Source organism: Girardinichthys multiradiatus, chromosome 9, assembly GCF_021462225.1.
Source record: "Girardinichthys multiradiatus isolate DD_20200921_A chromosome 9, DD_fGirMul_XY1, whole genome shotgun sequence".
Lineage (NCBI taxonomy): Eukaryota > Metazoa > Chordata > Actinopteri > Cyprinodontiformes > Goodeidae > Girardinichthys > Girardinichthys multiradiatus.
Genome location: NC_061802.1, coordinates 33,849,335 through 33,871,458, shown reverse-complemented (window position 1 = coordinate 33,871,458; position 22,124 = coordinate 33,849,335). Strand labels below are relative to the sequence as shown.

At 37.3% G+C, this 22,124-nt stretch overlaps 1 protein-coding gene across 2 annotated transcripts in view; it reads right to left on the bottom strand.

Annotated features, from left to right (window-relative positions):
• ncanb (neurocan b) overlaps window positions 1-22,124 on the bottom strand; it is a 250,046-nt gene that overhangs the window by 34,699 nt on the left and 193,223 nt on the right. For both annotated transcript variants that reach the window (XM_047375781.1, XM_047375782.1), the window contains exon 11: window positions 7,356-7,469. In XM_047375781.1, the coding sequence (XP_047231737.1) occupies window positions 7,356-7,469 (114 nt within the window). The remainder of the gene's footprint in view (window positions 1-7,355; window positions 7,470-22,124) is intronic.

The window sequence follows — 22,124 nt, the reverse complement described above, 5'->3', positions numbered from 1 at the left end:
GCATTTGAAGGAGCCTTCAAAGTTGGATAGCCTTCGTCGGCTCACCACGATGTAATCGGCCTACAAATGTGACCTTCAAAGGATGCAGCCCCTGAATTTGGACACAGCAATAGAGAATGACATCCATGAATCGGTGAAACTGTGTTTGATTAATCTGATGTGTCGGATGTCCGACACAAAAAACTGGAATTTAGAAGTAAAATTTAATTATAGAACTGAAAATGAAAGTAATCAAACTGAATTTTCAATACAAAGCAATTTTCAAAGCAAACAAATTCAGTTTTAAACATTTAAATTCAGTTTCAGTTTAGTGAAATTCATTTTCAAACCAATGGATGTAATTTCAAATTACACAAAAACAGATTCAGTCTGAGCAATTCAAATTCCGTTTCTGATGACAGAAGTTTCTTCCCATATATCCCCGACATGGCTTTTTGCAAATTGTAAATGGGACATCTTATGGATTTCTTTTCACAGGGGGTTTCTTCATGCCACTCTTCCATAAAGGCCATATTTATATAATGCATAACTATCTGTTGTATTGTGCACAGCCATCCAAACCTGAACTATTGGTTTTTGCAGCTCCTCCAGAGTTACCACGGAACTCTCCTAAAGTGTCAGTTTAGGTGTAGAGTCTGTCCTGGTAGGTTTGAGGTTGTCAAACACTCCTCATTTTTAGAACAATAGTCTGATAAATGTTAAAAGCTTGGAATATTGTTTTGTAACCTAAACCTTGCTTTAAACCATTCCACCCTGACCTATCTGCTGTTCCTTGGTCTTCATGATGCTGCTTGTTCTCTACATTCTTTCTCATACCTCTGAGGCCTTCACAGAACATCTGTATTGATACTGAGATTAAATGACACACAAAGGACTCTATTGGCTAAAGGCAATTAGGTGCATTTGATTTTATTTGGGGGTATCATATTAATAGAGGTTTAATAAATATGTTTGCCCCAATTTTCAGATTTTTATGTGTTAAACATTTTGAAAACCAATGCCCAGTAAAACACACTGAGGATTGTTGTTATTAAATGAAATAATGTGAAAAAGTATGACATGTGTTTGTTTTAGCAGAAAGTTCTCCAACCTTCACACATCCAGATTGCGTTAAGGCTTACAAAGAGACACCCACTAACCCGGCAACATGGAACATCATACTCAGCCTCACACAAAAGCAAAGTGACAAGTACCCACACGCAGTGAAACACGGGAGTGCAAACATGCGAATGCTAACAGAGTACAGCAATAACTTCATCGGTGCACCAGAAAAAAAGAGACAGAAAAAGATGCAAAAAATGCAGAAAAAAAAAGGCGAAGTGAGAACGGCAAGGAGTGAAGAGAAAAAAAAGAGAACATCAAACAGAGACTGTAGTGGGATAGCAGAGTAACAAATACACACTTTGAGATATATGCATACTGTCTTTTTTTCCTAGACAGAGAAAAGAAGGAAGAATCATAGTAAAAAACTGAATTGCTGATGTATAAAAAGTGAGATTTGATCAAAGCCACTGATGAGATGATGTACTCTCTTTGTCAATTTTCATCTCAGTCAGGCTGCTGAGAACTCATTTGTGTCTTCTATAATTAGACAACAGCAAAAAACAACAGGAGAGACTCTGCTTTAGATCTTGGATAGGACAAGGCTCAATACAGGTTTATTTAACCATTCTGCCTCCTGTTTGGCAAATTTATATTTAACATTTTCAAGAAAAAAGTAAAGAAGAAAATAAATAATATAATATCCTTAATTACTGACAGTAGATTATTTCAATTTCCTTAAATGTCACAATGACTTAAAGTGGAAAAGGAAAATAAAAACAAATGTAAAATCCACAGATAAAAGTTTGAAATAATTATTTTTTTCTTGCAGTACAGTCACTGTAGGACTTGCCCTATCAACTTATTGTTATTGACTAAGATGGGATCACCATGGTAACAGGCTGGAAGAATCCTGCAACAAATCATATCTAGCCTGCATCTGAAGTTCACAATGCATAACTCTCACACACACGGGCACACTTACACTGAAGTACACATGGAAAAGGAGACACAGGAAACTAGAGCACTTCAGAGGTAAAGGGACCAACAGGATGACATTTAAATGGATGAAGGCTTTGGCGGAACAAATGAGTTCATTTCTGCTGTTCTTGTTGCAGTTCAGACCTCCCTCTGCATATAAAACGAAGATCCTGCTGAAATGACAGAGCGACGCCTGTTGAGAATTGTACTCTTCCCTGCTGAATTCCCTATTTCTGCAGGCTCAGGGCAACGACAGATAAAAGCAACAGGAAAACAGAGAGTTTAGTTATACACAATCAGCCCTGCTGCTCCCAATCAATCATGATGGTGGCAACACAGCACGGGGGGGCAACAGAAGCACAGCTCCTGCGAATGTAAAAACGTTTGTCACACACATACACCACCTAGGTGTATGTGTGTGTGGGACAGAGTAAGGAAAAAAAAGCAGACAATAAACATGCACAATATTGAAGGTTAAATAAGTTAGACCATAAGAAACCAATCGTGTGTATGCCTTCTGCACCTTAATTTGCAAAGAGTGACCCACAGAAAAAGGAGCTTCAACATAATTAATTTCACAAAATTCTCAAGGTAATCAAACATGTGTATCAGATTGTCTGCTCAAAATAAATGTAATAAAAAGATAAATGAATTATATATAGATCTAAGACAGGCTTGTACAAAGTCAAGCTGATGTGACACAGGCCCTTAAGACATTTATTCAGTCAGTAGTCTCTTTAGTATACAGTTGTAATGTAAAGTACTGTAAAACTGTGGGACAACATATGAAGTTGTTGCATCATTTAAACTTTTAAAGGCTAAAGATATCTACAAACTATTTGGTATGAGAAATCAGCACTTCAATAGCTTATTGCTCAACATATTCTTAATACTGCAATATTGGTCATTTTTTTCCATATTCATTGAAACCTACTGGTGCAATCAACATATTAAACGAGGGAGATTCTTTATTTATTTTAAAAATCTACATTTTGACAAGCATCCTAATAAATCTTTTTTTGTCACCAACAACTAATTTTGCTTTGTGGTTTACAATATGACAAATCACTATCGTTTTATGGTATTATTATTATTATTATTATTGTTATTATTATGTGCCATGCATTACAGATCCACAAAGAATAAATGATCTTTTTAAAGATTATTACTCAAAGTTATATACCTCTAAGGGATAGATAACACAGGTTTCGTTAGACTCCTTTTTTGATTCTATAACTACCCCCATACTTAGGGAAGAAGCCAAGGCAGAGCTGGATGCACCAATATCTATAAATGAACTTTCAAATGCCATAGATACACTAAAATCAGGAAAATCACCCGGATCAGACGGGATACCTTTAGACCTATATAAAATATTTAAAAACAAATTAGTTCAACCCCTCTACGATATGTTAGTGGAAAGTTACTCAACAAAGGAATTACCTCCCTCAATACGAAATGCTATTATAACGGTACTACCAAAACCTGGGAAGTCAGCTACAAAATGTGAATCCTACAGACCAATTTCACTTATAAACTCCGATGCCAAGATAATAGCAAAAGTACTAGCAATCAGGCTTGAAAAATTTCTGCCCTCCCTCTCTGACCCTGACCCGAATGGATTTGTAAAAGGGCGTCAAGCTCACCACGGAATCCGTCGAGTACTGAACATAATTTATGCAAAAATATGAACATCCAGATATAGCTCTGCTATCCCTGGACGCAGAAAAAGCATTTGATAGGGTGGAGCATGCCTACCTTTATGAAGTGCTTTCTCTATTTGGTTTTGGTAAGTATTTTACAACCTGGGTTAAAATAATTTACAATAAATCTACAGCATTGGTTATAACCAATAATTGTACGTGTCAAGGCTGCCCCCCTCTCACCTCTCCTTTTTGTGCTGGGAATTGAGCCATTGGCTGTTGCCATAAGGAATAATCAAAATATTGTGGGCATTAAAATAAATAATATTGAATCTAAAATTGGACTGTTTGCCGATGACATAATTTTAATGATGTCCAAATTAAAAAATTCAATTCCCCAGCTACTTAGAACTATTGAGGAATTTGGCAATATTTCCGGTTATAAACTTAATGAATCTAAATCCGCTATTCTATTTCTAAAACAATCCGAAAGAAGCAATCCACCAATTCACACTACATTCCAAGTAGCAAAAGACAGCCTCACTTACTCGGGTATAAAGATTTCTCCAAACATAGATGAACTGGTTTTGGCGAATTACACACCAACGGTTAACTCATTAGTGGAATCAATTAACAGATAGTCCACGTTGCCCATCTCCTTGATTGGCCGTATAAATATTCTCAAATTGAACGTACTTCCAAGATTCCTGTATCTCTTCCAGGCCATCCCCCTCAATCCACCAAATGGTTTTTTTGCAAAGATGCAAACAATCTTCAATAATTTAATTTGGAATAACAGACGGCCCAGATTGTGCCTTTTATTACTATATCTTCCATTTGATAGAGGAGGGCTAGGGGTATCAAATCTTAAATAGTACTATTGGGCTGCTCAGCTCTCTTGTGCCTCCTGTTGGTTCTCAGCGATAGGTTTATCTTGGGTAAACTTAGAAAATACTAATACCACAACCCTACCCCTAAATTCTTACTTATATTCAAGAAAATATAAAGATTTGTTAAGAAAAACATTAAACCCACTGGTAAAAAATACCATTCGAGATTGGTTTGATGCACACAGGTTCAAGGATGAAGTACCATGGTGTGAGAATTTGAAAAGTAATATATCAGTGGATGAGTGGCAGATGGCCTGTCTGAAAGCTCAGACACAATCTATTAACACTAAACTTAAGTTGATCCAATATAAATGGCTAATGAGAACATATGTTACATTATTAAACAAATTTGACTCTAATATTCCAGATATATGCGCTAAATGTGGGGCCAAGGGCACTCTGATCCATTGCTTATGGAAATGCCCTGAGATCCAAAAATTTTGGAAGGAGGTTTTGGACAAAGTTTCATATATCACAGGTGTTAAACTGGATTGTTGTCCTAAACAATGTATCTTAAGGATTTTTTCCACTGAAAATCAACTAAACAATGTTGAAAGAAAACCCATAATCTACTGTTTGCAACAGGCAAGATATAGTATAGCCAGGTCGTGGAAATTTATTGCTAGACCTCAGCTGAAAACCTGGCTATTTACGCTATCTAGTTCTCTTGCCCTAATGAAACTTACCTTTATGATTAAGTGTAAATACTCTATGCTTAGAAAGATGTGGAAAGATTTCTTGCTATTTTTGGAATGTGGAAGTGTTTGTAATGGTGAATGAGTTAGCGAACGTAATCGGGCTAATTTTGTTCTTTTTGTTATATGGGCAAAGTTTCCATTATCCTCATGCTAAATAAAAACAATTCAAGTGTATTTAGCTGTATGAAAAGTGTTAGAAATTGAATCACTGATAATGGCTGATGTGACACAAGGGGGAGAACTTTTAACGTGAAGTTGTTTGATGCCTCTAATGTACGATGCTCGGAACGTTTGGATTAAATTCCAGTGTGCTGCCCTGACAAAACATACTTAAAATATACTGTCTCAATGAACTGTGCATATGTTTGTCACCTTGAGGTTTTGTCGTCTTTTGTTGCTGTTATTACTTATGTGCGCATGTGTGATACATGTCTTGTACCGTGTTTAAAACGAAAAAGCAATAAACAGATTCTTGAAAAAAAACAAAAACAAGGACAAACAATAAACTGGATCAGAAATGGAGAACACGCTGCAATGAGCATGAGCAACACATTGAGCAGAAATAGAGTTTTAAGGCCATTTCAAGAAGGAGATTGAGGATTTCTATGGGAATCTTGGTTTAAAAGCAAGATATACGGAGCACCCATATTTTCCAGTTCAACAGGTCATGTTTCTCAGTTTAAACCTACCCAAACCACTGTAGTTTAGAAATGTTTTACCATTTAATTCCTTACTGCTGACTGCTGACTGTTCAGCCCAAAGAAATTCAATAAAATTCCACAATTCACTTTATATTCCACAAGTCAACAGTCAAGGTGATCAATGAGTCATACATAACTGATGGCAACAAATGTCTAAGCTTCTCCCGCATGTTGATTTCTTACACACATACTGAAAATAAAATTTATTTGCCTGAAGCCTAATGCTGCAGCTGCCCTCCTGTGTTTTCTTCTCATGTTCAGTCTACAGTTTCCACTTAGTCCATTGCTGAGAAAAATACTAACCTCATGCAAACAATTTTATTGAAATCTGGTAAAATTTTATATAAGGCTTATTTTCACAAATATCTCTACCCTAACCCTACATAGGTTTACTAAAATTGTACAAATGATTTCCACCAGATGAGTTAAATTCTGATTTACTGCGATGCCACAAAAGTAAAAATACAGTGATTCTAAGTAAGAATGTACAACTGATGTTTTTATTTCTCTGTGATGGACTAGCAACCTGTCATGACAATGCAAGGATATGCATGTATAGACAATGGATAGATGTTTTTAATTGCAAATATCTCTTATAATTGCATACTGCCACTGAATAACGATAGACAAGAGGCAAGCGTCCTGTCGGTTTCTTCCTAATTTTATGCTACTCTTTGTTCTTTTCCACCTCTCAGTTTACAAAGGAAGGATACAGACTATTCTTGTGTGGTTTTTTTTTTGCACAGGAACACACAACTAGGGTCAAAGTAAGTTCCGAATGAGTACTAATAAACAAAGCAGCTGCGGGTTTTTCCTCTGCGTAGCCTTTGACTAAATGTCAGTCATGTTTCCAGCTAACCTTCAGTTTGAAATCTGCCTTCTTCACAGCCCTCTTTTCACATGGGAACTTCCATAATTTCCATAAAACAGAAATTCCCCTTATAGAAAACAAAACCATCTGGATGCAGGTGTTCTGCATAAATCCATTATATTATCTCTCAGGGCTTCCCTGTATTTCTTTCTCCTCCCCCTCTCTTTTTCTTGCACTCCCCCACACCCACCCCCCTGTTTTCCCCCTCCTTTCACACACCCTCATTAAACTTCTGTTTCAGTGTTGTTTTCTTCATGTTCTTATTCTTCTGTGTAACATCTTCATCGCCATCTCCCCCATCTTTCCCTATTCTTCAAGTTGTCTCCACCACCTTGCATCTATAGCCTCTTCATCTAATTTTTTGTGTTCTTGTCTTCCTTTTTTTAACTCGTTTTCCAATCTCCTTGCTCGCTCCCAATTATTTCCTTGTCCTCCATCATCTACGTCTTTTCATTCTCATCTTTCTGCTTTGCTGGTACCATGCAACACAACAAAAAGAAGAAGGCAGCGTTTGCAAGGTACGTTGTTACCTTTCTCACACGTAGCTCCACCATAGCTGGGCAGACAAAGACACACAAAGGAGTTGATCTCGTCAATGCAGGTTCCTCCGTTCTGGCACGGATTAGACTGGCAGTCGTCAATGTCTGGAGTGAAACATTGAGAGAAAAACGGGGTGAATCAGATTAGACAGAACCACAAATATTCCTCACAAAAGTGTTCATACTCCTAGATTTTTCTACCCAGGGGCCTCTTGTCTGCTTCTCTGATGAATGCTCTTCTTGCCCAGCCTGTTAGTTTAGGTGGATGACCATGTCTTTGAATATTGTGTTACACTCGTTCTGTTTCTGGGAATGTACTGGAGCTCATGATGCTAATTACAATGTATTTGCAGGACGTGCAGCAGTGCTGTAGCCAACCTTGAGCAACAAAAGCAAGGGAGAGCATGCACTCTGAACACACACTGTAAATTCAACTTGTAACAGTGCATCCATGCAAATACATCACTCATTAGGAACCACAAGACATACAGTATGTACAGATCAATATCAATTAAGCAAATATTCTTTAATCTAAGTTAGGAATTACGCTTAAATCTTTGTGAACAAATTCAAGCGCATATTCCACAAAGAATTCCTAAGGTGAGAGCTCATATTATGTTGAAAAATACTACCGGTATATTTCTTTTCTGGGCCTGAAGGCACAATCATTAAAGTTGTAGCTGGCAATTTAACAATCCTTAACCATCACAAGCTGGGAGAGATTCTCAGAGGCTCTGACAAGAGGTCATGGTGGGAGGCAGTAAAAGGTCTGAGGGCTGAAGGAAGATATGGAAATGAGAGAATGCTGAAAAGCAGCGCAGAACAGGGTTAGGAAGCTGAGGGGATGGAAACAAGGGTGGGTGCAGAAAGACAGCGGAGAGGGGATACCATTCTGCGAGGAAGTTAGCGATTTCTTTTGGTTTTTTACAGCAGCTTTGCAGGCAGCAGGGTTTGGGCGGATCAGCCTGTTTGATGCAAACAGCATGACAGCTCCATTGCTGTTGCTCTGCTTAGGGCTGGCTTATTTTCAAGGGCTAAATTCAATGCAAAAAAATATATCCAGCCAGAGGAATTGGAATAAGATGCTCAGTTTAATCTGTGGTTTGATGGCTGTGTACATCTGACTCTTGTATGTCTGATACAAATCAAGAAATAATAACAAAATAAAGAATTAAATACTTTATCTGCCATAAAAACATTATTTCATTATTTGCTGCTATTTCAGCTTTTAACTTTATGTTCTCTCTCTGTTTATCTCTTCCTAGAAGCTACATCTGGCCTGGCTCTGTGTTTAGCTGTGGCACCTTCCTGGAGGGGGGCATCGGCCATGCTGCTGCTGTAAACAACTTAATGCTCACCTTCTACCAATGATCCACTTTGCCCTGTCTTTCAGTGTTTAACCCTGTCTCTCGTAGACATAGCTACTGGCTGAGCTTTTAATGTGACTAACTGTATGTGCTCTCTTTCATAGTGTAGACTTGAAAACTGACTCAGAGTTCATCTGCTTAGCGGTCTTTTTTCCTAGATGAAGCCACTAAAGGAGCTCCAACCATTAATGCTTTACTTTTCTTTCCCATAGAAAGTACTCCAGTACTACATAGAAGTACTGGATCAGTGCTTCTGTATTCGTTTTGTGTCTTTGTTCTCTTAAACTCCAAGTTAGGCGTGACAAATGGCTGCTCACACTGAGCTGGGTTCTGCTGGAGGTTTCTTCTTGTTAAAAGGAGTTTTTTCTCTCCACTGCCGCTACATGCATGCTCAGTATGAGGGATTGATGCAAAGTCAATGCAAGCAACTGTCCACTGTCGCTAATGTAATGTCGCTAGTAATGGTAAATGGACTGAACTTATATAGCGCCTTTCCAGTCAAACAGACCACTCAAAGCGCTTTACACTAGAGCCACATTCACCCAATCGCACTCACTAACGCTCACACATTCATACACCGATAGGCAGATTGGTAGGCAACTTGAGGTTAAGAGCCACAGTCGCCCACAAGAGTGAATGCTGGAAGTCACTGACTCAGTACAATCTGCTGGGTTTCCTTAGATAAAGTATTTAAACCATTTGGAGCTCAGTCTTTACCACTGCACCCTTCTGGTTTAGGTTAGGCCATTGCAGGAGGCATCAGTTTCAGGGACGGCACATGAAGGTTCAGAGGTCAATAATTCAATAAACGTAGGTTCAAACTATATTATGTCTTAGTTAGAGTTTGCGAAAGAGGTCAACTGAAGCAGACAGTGTGTGTGATGCTTATTTCCATCCCAGATGTAATGTAACGTTCATTAGCATTTTTTATGAAACTGTAACAAAACTCTTTGTTGATGAGATTATGTTAAAATAAAAAAATATAAAACACAGCCATTAAGAATCTGAATTCATAGCCAATGCCCCCCTACAAACATACAATCCCCACATTTTTGAAAAGCTTGCTACACCACTGATTGTAATCTATGTACCCGACTTGAAATCTGTATGATTCGATTGAATTGACTTTGTAAAGTGCCCTGAGATTACATGTGTTGTTAATTGGCGCAATATAAATAAAAATGAATTGAATTGAAACATTGGTCTTTGTCTAGGCCATTCACAAAATATAAATATGCTTTGTTCTGAAACTTTTCATTGTAGCTCTTCGTCTTTCTCATGCTTTTTCCCCTATAGCTTTCATCTTGCCACTCTTCTATGAAGGCCCGATTTGTGGAGTGCATGACTAATGGTTCTCCTGTTAACAGCTTCTCCCATCTGAGCTGCATATCTTTGCAGCTCCTCTAGAGTAAACATATGCCTTTTTGGCTGCCTCTTTGATTAATGCTCTTCGTACCATTAGTTTAGGTGGCTGCTCATGGTAGGGTGGCGTGGTGCTATGCTCTTTCCATTTTCAGATGGTGGATTGGACTGGCTCCATGAGATGATCAAAGCTTAGAATATTGTTTTACATTCTGACCCTACTTTAAACATCTTTACTCTTGTAGAAGTGGAATCAAACTTTTATACAATACAGAAATTATTTGCACATAAAAATCTGAAAAGTCTGGTGTACATTTGTATTTATACACCTTTACTCCTAAATAAAATCCAGTGCAACCATTAGCCTTCTCCTACTTTGTGGTACTTTTACATAAAATCACAAGAAATAAAATGGAAGTTTAAGGTTGTAAAGTGAAAAATTCTAAAAATAAAAGTAAACGAATACTTTTGAAAAGGTACTGTTACTTGCTCTTCTAAGAGGGTGAAAATGAAAGAGCAACCACACAAAATAAACTTGTTGACAGTTCAAAGAATATCTGGAGGTTTACAGAGAGGTGGTGTCAAAATCCTGATGTTTTTAACTATTATAGGCCAAACAAAGTTGAAAAGAAATAAAGAAAATCAGGAAGGAAAAATCCATGGGCTCGTCTTACCAAACATCTACTATTTGTCATTTTAATACTGTGTGTCACAATCAAATTATCCATTCATTTCACACATCATCTCTACCTAACATTCTCTATTTCCTCTCCTCTGTGGTTTCTATTCCTGCAGGCAATCCGATTTATATTTTCACTTCTCTATTACAATTCCTGTGAACTCTGAAGCCAAATAAAAAAATACAACTCTTTTTTTATTGTCATATAAAAGTGTTTAAGAGAAATTAACAATGTCATGTCGTGAACCTTTGAATTCGTCTGTAGTTGTCGTCCATTATTTTTTTTTTACTTTCACTTAGTTTATAATCCATCTCTGCTAAGCACAGAACATTTAATATTTCACAAAATTCTGCTGAAAATAAAGCAAAAACACAAACTGATTTGCAAGAACTGGCTTGTTAAAAGTATTTATTTAGGTGCAAGTTAAAATGGAGATTAGATCAAGTCTTTATCCCAGTCACCCAATGTCATAATAACCAAAAATGCAGGTTAATAAGAGAGACAAGTCAAGTCCATCGATCCATCCATCCATCCATCCATCCATCCATCCATCCATCCATCCATCCATCCATCTATCCATCCATCCATCCATCTGCATGTGATCACATACTGAAACTGGAGGAAGTAATCTTAACTTGCTAAAAAAGGGGGGTGTTATAACAAAACCTAGACATTTTTGTATATTTGCATATGCCTCTGTTCATTAGATGGCATCAGGTGCATGTGGAGACCAAACTTAACCTAAATCTAACAACCAGTAATGTCCCCTATGCTTTTCTCCTGTATTCTAAAGATGTGTTTTTACTTTGACTGGTAAGTTGTTTTCAGCTCTAAGTTTTACTGTGAGTGTGCATGGTTGTCTCTCTCTCTGACAATAGATAGAGTTGGATTCCAACATGTCCTCTGCCTCCTACCCACCCTCAGCTGAGATTTCAGCTCCATTCGACTCTGAACAGGATGAACCGTATATAAGGAACAGATGGATGAAGGACCACTCTAATAAGGAAACATCAACTGGACTAGAAACAATCCATATTTCAGGAAATGTAAAATAGTTTTTTCTTTTGACATATATTCTATATACTGTACTCTGCCGTGAATTGGTTGTGTTAGAAATACATGAAAATGTTCTATATATCTTATGCAATAACTTTTCCTTTCTCCGTGGGTATTCCTACAAACACTGATGATAGTTATTACAATAGGCTAATTGTTTACTGCAGGAACATAATTTTTAGACAGATTATAAAATCCTATAAAGAGCTCAGATTGAATAAAGTAATGTCATGTACCCTAGCAAACTTATCCCAGGTAAAACATGAAGTGGATAATTGGACTGCACCAACAGCTTCAGCGGGAGAGGGGGAAGTTGTATTTTTATTGGTAAAAGTATCTTTTTGTATTTACCTAAGGATTCATATTTAAAGTTTTGTGTTTTTGATTTCCTTCCAAACGTAACTGTACTTTTGGGACCAGCCATGGTTTACAGCATTTAAAGGCCAGTTTGATCTTTCCTGGAATTTTCAAAATAAATCACAGTAACCTACTCCACTCAGCCCAGGAACAGTAGGCGTAACAGTGGACTTCCCGTGACATCACTGTTTGAATAAAAACCATGTATTCCAACAAACAGATCTCTTTCCATGCAGATTCCAGACGGGAACCAGACAGGAGAGGCAAGCGAGTGTATGTCTCCTTGCTGGCAAGCAGACATAACTCTTCAACATGGATCCAGAGTGACTATGATCACATGCAACAAAGTTAAGTAATGATTTGCTGTTTGAGTATCGGGCATTCAATCATATAAAGGGTGTAATAAGACAAGCGTGACTTCACTTTTCTTCTGAGGCCTCCAGAAGCTCCAGACGAATTGAAAGCGGATTTTCCCCATGGCCTGGAAAAGAAGGCCGGGACCGCATGGCATGCCTTCCTGCATGCACGTTCAGGTAGAGAGAGGAGTCAAACGTGCCTTTGTTGTACGGTTCGGCCGGGCCAGCTAAAAGCCCTTCCCCACAGCTACAGAGATTAGCTGCAAGCTAACCCTTCGTTTACCCACGCATGGATGTTTTTCCTACAGGACAAATTCTCCTCAGCACGGTTTATGTAAGAGGTGGTGTTTGGGCAGAGAAGATTAGCTTAGAGTTAAATAATCTAAATATTGTCCGTTTACTGATGTTTGTTTTTGTTTTGTAGAGAAACTCGGCTAATGATGTGTTCTGTGTTGTGTTTTTAAAGTTAAGACAAACTTTATTTAAATGGTGGTTTTTAAACACAGAAGATCGACCATAACGCGCCGTCCACGTTTATGCATTTTAAAGGTATGTGTTTGATTCTGGTAACCAGCTATAAGCTTCTTTTGTGCTCGCCTACTTCAGCTGAAGATTATTAACCCAGAAAGGTTGTTAGTTTCCAATCTAGGAAGTAATATTTCCCTAAATATTATTTTACAAAACTTGATAACTTACTAAACACCATTAAGACCCATTCATCCAAAAGGTTTGGTTCTTATTCAAAATAATATTTTCTTAAATATTATTTTAATAAATAAAAGGCAGCTAATTAAACACCGTTGAGGATTAGTCAGAATGTTGGTTTTATTTAGCAAATCATTGTTATTTTATTAAAATAATGTCTTATCTGATCTTGCTTGTGAATGCTTGTCTAAAGGTCTACCAATTATTGCCTAAGTTGGTTCCAAGACTAACTTAACTTCACTTCCAGATTCTTCAAGATAATCCTTGGTTCTCAAACATAAACATTTCATGGTAATGTTGCATCACTCTTTTGGTCATGGTTTTCAACCATCTTTGATTTACTTGTTTATATTGTACATAGCCCATTAGTCTTCCTTATTCTTCCAGTTTGCTTGGTAGTAAGTTGGATTGTTTTAGCGTAGTAAAGAGTTTGTTGATTGAAATATGTTTGACTTTGAGTTGACTTATTTTTGTTAATAAATTCTTGTATTTTAAGAAATTGTGTGAATTTATTTTATGTGTGTGCAGAGTTTTCCTGTTCAATAATGCCAGAGCTTGGCTCATCAATTTTCAAATTTGTCCAAATACCACCGCCTTATACCCTTTCTCACTTAATAGGTCTCTACTTTCATCACTATTTACATTGTAGATTCCAACCAAAGGCAACAAAACTGTGAATGAACACACATGGACTTATATAGGCAGACAGGCAGATATGCAATAGTGTAAAAGGGTATAAAAGTGGATTTGCACAACACTGACCTTGGGTTAGAGACAATGGGTCAAGAGCGACACTGTCCTGGGTTCGAATAACTGTCACGGAGTGACATTTTTGGACTTTGTTTGTGGCTTTGTGTTTGTTTACCTTTTGCTTAGATTTTTCTATTTTGGTTTTTGTATCATGTTTTTCTTTTAACCCTCTTCCGCCTCCTAGTGTTTACTTCTTAAGTTCTTTTATGGTTGTTTTCTTATTACTTTGTATGGTTTATTATTATTATTATTGTAATTATTATAGTTCTTGATCTTCCCTGGATTCTCTAGTTTTATTTTCTCTTTAGTATCTTTGTGGTTAATTGTGTTTTATTTGTTCCTTTGCACTCTTCTTGTTTACTGTTTATTTTCTGTTTCCTTTCCAGTTAATTCAGTCAGTGTGGTTAGGTTTGTTTACTTTTGTATTCAGGTTTTCTTTATGGGTTCTTTGTTTGTTCCTAGGTTGTTATTGTTGTTCCTATGTTCCCTCTAGTTTCTCTGTTTACTTTAGTCATGATTATTCTAAGTTTCTTATTCCCCATTTGATTATTTATCTTTGTCTATAGGTTTGTTTGGTCTGTGTTTCTGTTTATTGTTTATTAGTTACTTTGCCCATCCTCAGCCTTTGTATTTGTTTTCACCTGTTCCTTCAGCTTCCCTGCCTCCTTGTCCCACCTGTTCCCTGTTCCGTTGATTATCTGCCTTTGTTATCTCACAGTATATAAGTTGGTTTTGTGTCATTGTTTGTTGCTGGTTCTTTGTGTTTGTCACACCTCGTTCTCGTCCATGATTATGCTTTGTTTATTGCCACGTCTTGCATTGGGAAACCTCCAGTGATTTTGCTACGTTTTTGACCTTGTAAAATAAATCTTTGAATTACAAAGATGATCCTGCCGAGCTCTTGTCTGCACTTTGGTCCGATCCAAAACCACATCGTAACAATAACTTGAGTGACATCCCATTCTTAATCTGAAGGGTTAAATATGGTGTCAACCCACGCTTTACAACTATAACAATTTTGACTCTTTGAAGTTTAGCTGTGTGTTTATAGTATTTGTTTGACCATTTTTTCAGAAGCACATTTGTGAGGTCAAACACTGATGTTGGGCAAGATGACTTGGCAGTTTCTAATTCATCCCAAAGGTTTCCTGTCGAGTTGAGCTCTGGATTTAGTGAAAGCCAATCAAGTTCATTCAAACGAAACTCACAAAAATATGTCAGTATGGACGTTGCTTTATGCAAGGGACGTGTTGCAAAAGGAGGGAGCCATCCAAGTTTGGAAGTCTATTGTTACTGACTTGGCAGAAAAGCTGGCACTCTCAGCAGGCTGAGGCACATAGTGCACTCCTTGACCCTGCTCTGTGACATCATGGTCTAGCCCTTTATGGCTTAGTTGCTCTTGTTCCTAAAAGCTTCACTTTGATATGAGAAAGCTAAAAGGATTCTGTTTACACATCTATTTAGCCATTGTAAACCTAAATTTTGTTTTCATAAATATGAGTGCTCATATATTAAATGTACTCACCCTTGCAGTGAAGCATCTGGCTGGCAGGATGCTCTTAAATGGAATCTCATTGCTTCACTATTTGCAACAAGAAACTTTGTACAGCATGTTTTGCACAAAGCTAGTTTTACTCAAAAAGCACAAAGCTAAACTTGTTTACATATTTATATGACTTGTATTTTATTCTTTTTGAATGTGTGACAGTAAGCTGTTTTGCATATGTCCAATTTTCAATTTGCAACACTCAATAACAATGGTCTTCAGTAACTGATGAAAAGAAACTTTAAAGAAGAGAACATTTGAAGTATTTTTACAATTACCTTAAAACAAAAATAACTACAGCTTCCTCCTAAGTGATTCTTAAAGTCATGCTTAATAAATACTGACCCTGTGATGGGATTATCTGTTTTTTCTTACTGCAAAACCTAATAGATTTATCAAATAGATGTATCTTTTATAATGGTCATGACTTCAGCCAATGACCTATGAAACTAATAACTATTTGAAAATGACCTTTTTGAGATATTAACTACTTTAGGAGAAGCATTTTGTCTTTGTAAAGTGTTTTAAGCATTTCTTCTTTGGTTATCTAGGAGAAAAACTAATAAAACATCGAATGGGAAAGAGTAACAGCTGGTTGAGCATGAAAATTTAACATATAAACAAATAATAGATTGATAGCAACATTTACACAAAATACTGTGTTCCTTTATGTATTTACCTTTACTTCAGTGCAGATTCATTATGCAAATATGCATCTACAGACAGAAGAAAAGGTTGGAGGGGAAGAAAAGATCTCATTATGTGTTGCATTCTTCCACAACAAACCTCAGTAGGTGGCAGCCACGCATAAATAAAACCCTGACAGAGCACGAAAGCACCTTTTTTTCTTTTTTCCTGTATGAGACTAAATGCCAGCAGTAGCTACAGATCAAACAGCCGACTGATCAATTACACAGAGAACCTTTGAACCAGTAAATGCCACCCAAAGATTTTACGTCTAACAAGGTGCTACGAAGGTCACGAGGGAATGGTATTAATATCAAAGCGGCAGTCTTTTTATTTTGGCAGACACCCAGAGGAAAATATACATTTATCAAAGCAAACAGAACCAGCCTCTATCTCTAACACCAGTAAAGAATCAAGCTAAAAATTATACTGTATGCCAGTGCAACCTTCTGCTACCCTAAAACTCTGACAAATCAGGCCAGCCTTTCTATGCTCCCCTAATTGCAGCTGAAGCACAGGTTACACTATGCAAAAACAAACTGACACAACATGTTGTAAAATAACATAGTTGAAATAGGAATTTTTGTCACACAAAGGTTCTGGCTTAAAGACTTTTTGTGTTTGTCATCTTTTAAAGTGGAGACCCTGGATGATTGACTTCCTTTTGGTTTGCTGAGGGGCACTGACATTTCCAAAGCCTTCTACAAAGATGGATATCTTTCTGTTCAGCTGCTGCTCATCCAGACAGCATGAATGCTCAATGGGCCATGTTGTAATTTTTCAAAAGCAGATTTTCTGTGTGAGTACCTCTGAACAGACAATACATTTTGTATAGTTTTCTTTTTTGCATACAACAACAATTCTGGCGAAGGAGTGTTTGTGTAGACCTATCTAATGGGATTCAATATCATTTCTTTCCTGGTTTGCAGAGGAAATGGTTTCCACTACATTATAAACTTGGTTTGCATATGTATTATTTACTATGAAAGGTAATCTGCATTGCTTCTCTTTCATTATATCACTATCTTTATTAGCGAGAACTCTTTAATGTTACATTTGTGTAAATTTAAGCAACAATAACTTTCTTTAAATAACATATTCTGTTTCTACTGAACCTGAAAGCTAATGCTTATTGGCACTTGATTGTCTTTCAGCTAATTGTTTTGTTGTTTTGAGCATGCAACTTTAATATTTCATTTAGTGCCTGAAAATATGTACTAAAACTGCCTCTGGGTAAGATGAATGAAGCCATATATTTCCCCCAGGATACAGATCAACATAGAAAAAAAGTTGTGTAATTATTATACTGACATTAACCAAACAGCTCACATCTGAGCATGCTTGTTCTCCATGTTATTTGGACTTTTTACTGCTTGATTATGTAAAAAATAAATCATTATCTTAATTATTTTTTGTTTAATATGAAGATCACGATTATTTAATATTTATCAATTACTGTGAGTTAAGAGGGGAGTGCAGCGTGTTATACAACACATTATGCTCCAATACCATCTAAACTGAGTTAGAAAGATAATATCCATTTAGCTTGAAGTACTGAAAGTCATTTTAATGATTCATAGAAGTGTATGTATATATTTTGTTTTAGATAATCAGTTTTGTGCACGAACACGTTTGAAAGAGTGCCATACCAACATTGTGATTTTTTAGGGACAACTATGGATAATAACTGTTGAATGTGTATGTGCACGTGTGTGTGTGTGTGTATCAGTGTGAAAGCTGGTGCTGTTCATGCTGTCACACACATACATCTTGTTGAAAAAATGTGTTTCTCCCCTCACATTAAAATTGGCTTTAATGGCGTTCTCTTCACTTTTAGCCTAATCACATAAACTGAAGGCTGTTGGCATAATTATCAATACATTATACTACGTTGTTTTTGTTGCTCATCGGTTTCATTGTTACTGTGTGGAAGATTGCTGCAGGAAGGAAGGGACTCCTGTTGTGGGTTAATTCAGTTTAACCATGTGTAAACTGAACTTTGCTTTCACATCAAACCGTTGGAACGCTTTGTACCATACCAGAGTCTGGTTTCTAGCGAATCATACTTGTGTGAACCCATCTCAGACCCTGAAACGGATCACAGAACCGTGCCCTGGCTCAGCACATCTTTTCCGACCCCGGAGGAGTTCGCTTGCAGTGTGAATGCGTGCGGCCCAGCGTACCAAAAGCTGGGGAAGACGATGTAATGTAAGGGCAGCAGTAGAAGAAGAAGAAGTGCAAATCCAAAGATAAAACAGTATGAAAATGTCTTGTGGTGCTAAGTGGAGTAGTAAGGAGGTGCAGGCACACAGCTACACCTGAACACAAAAATAGCAAAACAAACCCTGATGAGATGTACTTTCTCTTCTTGATCAGTGCAGTACTGCCCCTGAAACAATCAGTTGCAACTACAGGACTTTGTTTGGCCTGGTCTAAAAATATCTGTGTGAAAGCAAACTGAGCCTACTGAAAGTGTCAATCTTCTCACTTTTACTGATCCCTGGACTAGAGCAGCAGTGTGAATGCACCCTTAGTTCTAGTTTAGTTCTAGTTTTTGTTAAGGGTGAACTTGCTCAACACAGGTGATATTATTATTTTGCATAAGAAATTAATAATTTAGGTGAATGCATGATGAGAGCCAAGCATGAAAATCTTGCAGCTTAAAAGTACTGAATTATTTTATGTTTCATAATTGAACAACCAAAAATATCTAAACTGAATTTAAGGTCTCTATCTGAGCTAGTCTTTTTAAGTCATTTGTCAAGAGACAAAAAAAGGTTATTGTTTTATTGTCACATATTGGTATAATTAGCATGGACATAATATTATGAATAACTATTTTTTTTTACATCCTTTTGCTTCTCTTTTTGCAGTTGTGCTGGTAAAACAAAATTTTTGTATTTTCTTCTTTGTTGTGTTTCTATGTGAATGGCTACTGTGATTTAAATTTTCAAGGATAATCTATTTCTCTGATACTCAGATAGGTATTCTTTTTTTGTTAGCAAAAACAAGCAAAAGGTGACCCAATGTCAAAAAGGGACCCATTAAGGCTATGTTTCTTATTGAGATCATGTTGAAAGCAAACTTTGCTTTATAAAAATAAAGATTTCAGGATCAATGATGAATTATCCATTAACATAAATTACAGATGTGTGCAGTTCTTTGGCTATGTTTACTTGTAAGATATTCCGAGTGAAAATTTAGGAATGCTTTTCTTTTTCTGGATGAGGTTGCCGAGGTCTCCTCTAAAAATGTTGTACTCAATGTTTAATCTCAAAGGAACATTGTTTAATGTCTGAGTTTAGTGCACTCAGTTCGAATTCATCAATTAAGAAACAGCCTTATTAAGTAAGAAATTCGCTGAAAATTTTAAATGTCACGCACACTTATTTGAACAAGTACATGCACCACACTGCACTTAGAGGCAATCAAAAAACATTCATGCTGAGTCAAGTAATGATTGACAGAAGAGTAGGTGTGTGAATAATCAGCATGGTTCTGTGTATTTGCTTTGGCTTTTATTGCAGAATCACAGACCGGCTTAGTAGGAACTCCTAGAACAAGCAGTGCAATCGAAGGCCCAGTGTTTCTGGTTTAAAAACCTCATCATTTATACTTTGCTAAAATGGATGAACAACAATATGTTTCTTCCCCACATCCCTGGGACAGAGTTTTAATGTACATCTTAGGGTGCAGATACAGTACTGTGCAAAGTTTTAGGCAGCTGTGAAAAAATGCTGTAAACAAAGAATGCTATCAGAAATATAAATGATGATTGTTTATTTTATCAATTTACAAAATACTGAATGAACCCAAACCTACAACTAAAGTCATTAAGAACTATCTTCAGGGTAAAGAAGAACCAGACTTACTGGAAGTGATGGTGTGGCCCCCACAGAGCCCTGATCTCAACATCATGGAGTGTGTCTGGGATGACATGAAGAGACTGAAGGATGTGAGAAAGCCTACATCCACAGAAGATCTGTGGTTAGTTCTCCAAGATGTTTGGAACAACCTACCAGCCGAGTTCCTTCAAAAGCTGTGTGCAAGTCTACCTAGAAGAATTGGTGCTGTTTTGGAGGCAAAGGGTGGTCACACTAAATGTTGATTTGATTTAGATTTTTCTTTTGTTCATTCACTGCATTTTGTTGATTGATGAAAATAAATGAATAACACTTGCATTTTTGAAAGCATTCTTTGTTTACAGCATTTTGTCCACACCTGACCAAAACTTTTGCACAGTACTGTACATGCAGGCAGCGAGTCAAATCATTCATGGTTTACCAGATATTTTCACACATCAAGGAGAAGACAGCAGAGTCAGCCTAAATCACTGCCTTGTGGACATTTCCACAATATCACACAACAGAATCAAATAAAGAAAGAAGGAATGGATCCATCTTGCTTCCTGGATTGCACCGTAGATATGGGAACACGTGTGTGCGCGTTTATATGTGTGTGAGGGGCTCACAATGTGTTTCATACAGGTCCACGCTTTGGTTGACAGCAGAGCTCCGGCATTCATAACAGCCAAGGAAAATGTAATGAGGTAAAGTGTCACAACATCTCACATCTCTACGCTAGCCCTCACTTCTGACAGCCTGACTCTGCTCACCAGTGCCATACCTATGTGTGTGTGTGTGTGTGTGTTTTGGTTGGGGGGCGGGTGGGGTGTATTAACCACTTGTGTCTTCAGAGTCTGTTTATATTTTGTGTGGGAGGGGGATGCTGGTGGCCAGGAAAAAGAAATGCCAGCTGCCACCGTGCCACCAGTATCATTCAACCACCCACTATTTCTGTCTCTGCACAGAAAAGGAGCTGTGAAACGTAGAAATATGCAGGACTTTAAACTGACAGAAAATGCAGAACAGGTTCAGAGAATTATTATCCTGGGCCATGTGGTGTTAAATCTGATTAGCACTAATAGCACCCAGTTGTATAGTCATTCACCTTCTCATTTAGCTCACCCTAGCGGAAAATCTTAAAACAGATGCTTTCACTTTTCTCTCTTTTCCGTCCTTCATAGCATTTTTTACATTCAGCGCAAACATCGGTGAGTGTCCAAACTTAAAACAAAATACAGCAACTTTAAGTAGAACAGTTCCCAGGAGGGGTGAATGACAGGCTATTCTCTGCCTCCTGTCGTTATTTCTGACACACTTAAAGTGGTAATATTAGAGGGAAATTATCATTTTTTTCTCATCCCTGTCAGTATCATCTCGCTGCCAGTGAGTTTATACAGTAACGTGTTTCAGAGTGGAGCGAGATGCTGAAGTCTTACATCTATTTCTGTGAGGAGAGGCTCCTGAATCAAAGAAGTGCCCTCTGGTAACTCTTAAGGAAGAATTATTTAATGTTTTTGTAGCTTATTTGGATCTGACAGTCAATCAAAACTCAGTTTTAAAAGACTATTTCTGTCTTTAATGCTCTATATATTTTTCATTCTGGTCTTTGACCAATTTCTTCCTCATCTCCAAGCTGCTGCTCTAGAAGGAAGATGAAAAAAAAACTGCTGATGCAGGTCAATGAGTCATTAAAGAAAATGTTGAAAATAGATCATATTTGACCATCCAGTTCACATTAACAAACAATCCCTTCCAAAAGTATTTACAGCAATTATCAAACCTCTATTGAAAAAGAGCAACTTGGACAAGCTGCTACTGCAGAACTACAGGCCTATATCAAACCTCCCCTTCATCAGTAAGATTATTGAAAAAGCTGTGTTTCAGCAGTTAAACAACTTCCTAACAACGACCAACCGCTTCGATGTCTTCCAGTCAGGCTTCAATGCTCACCACAGTACAGAGACTGCTCTTGTCAAGGTGTTCAATGACATCCGTATAAATGCAGACTGTGGAAGAACCACAGTGCTGGTATTATTGGACCTTAGTGCA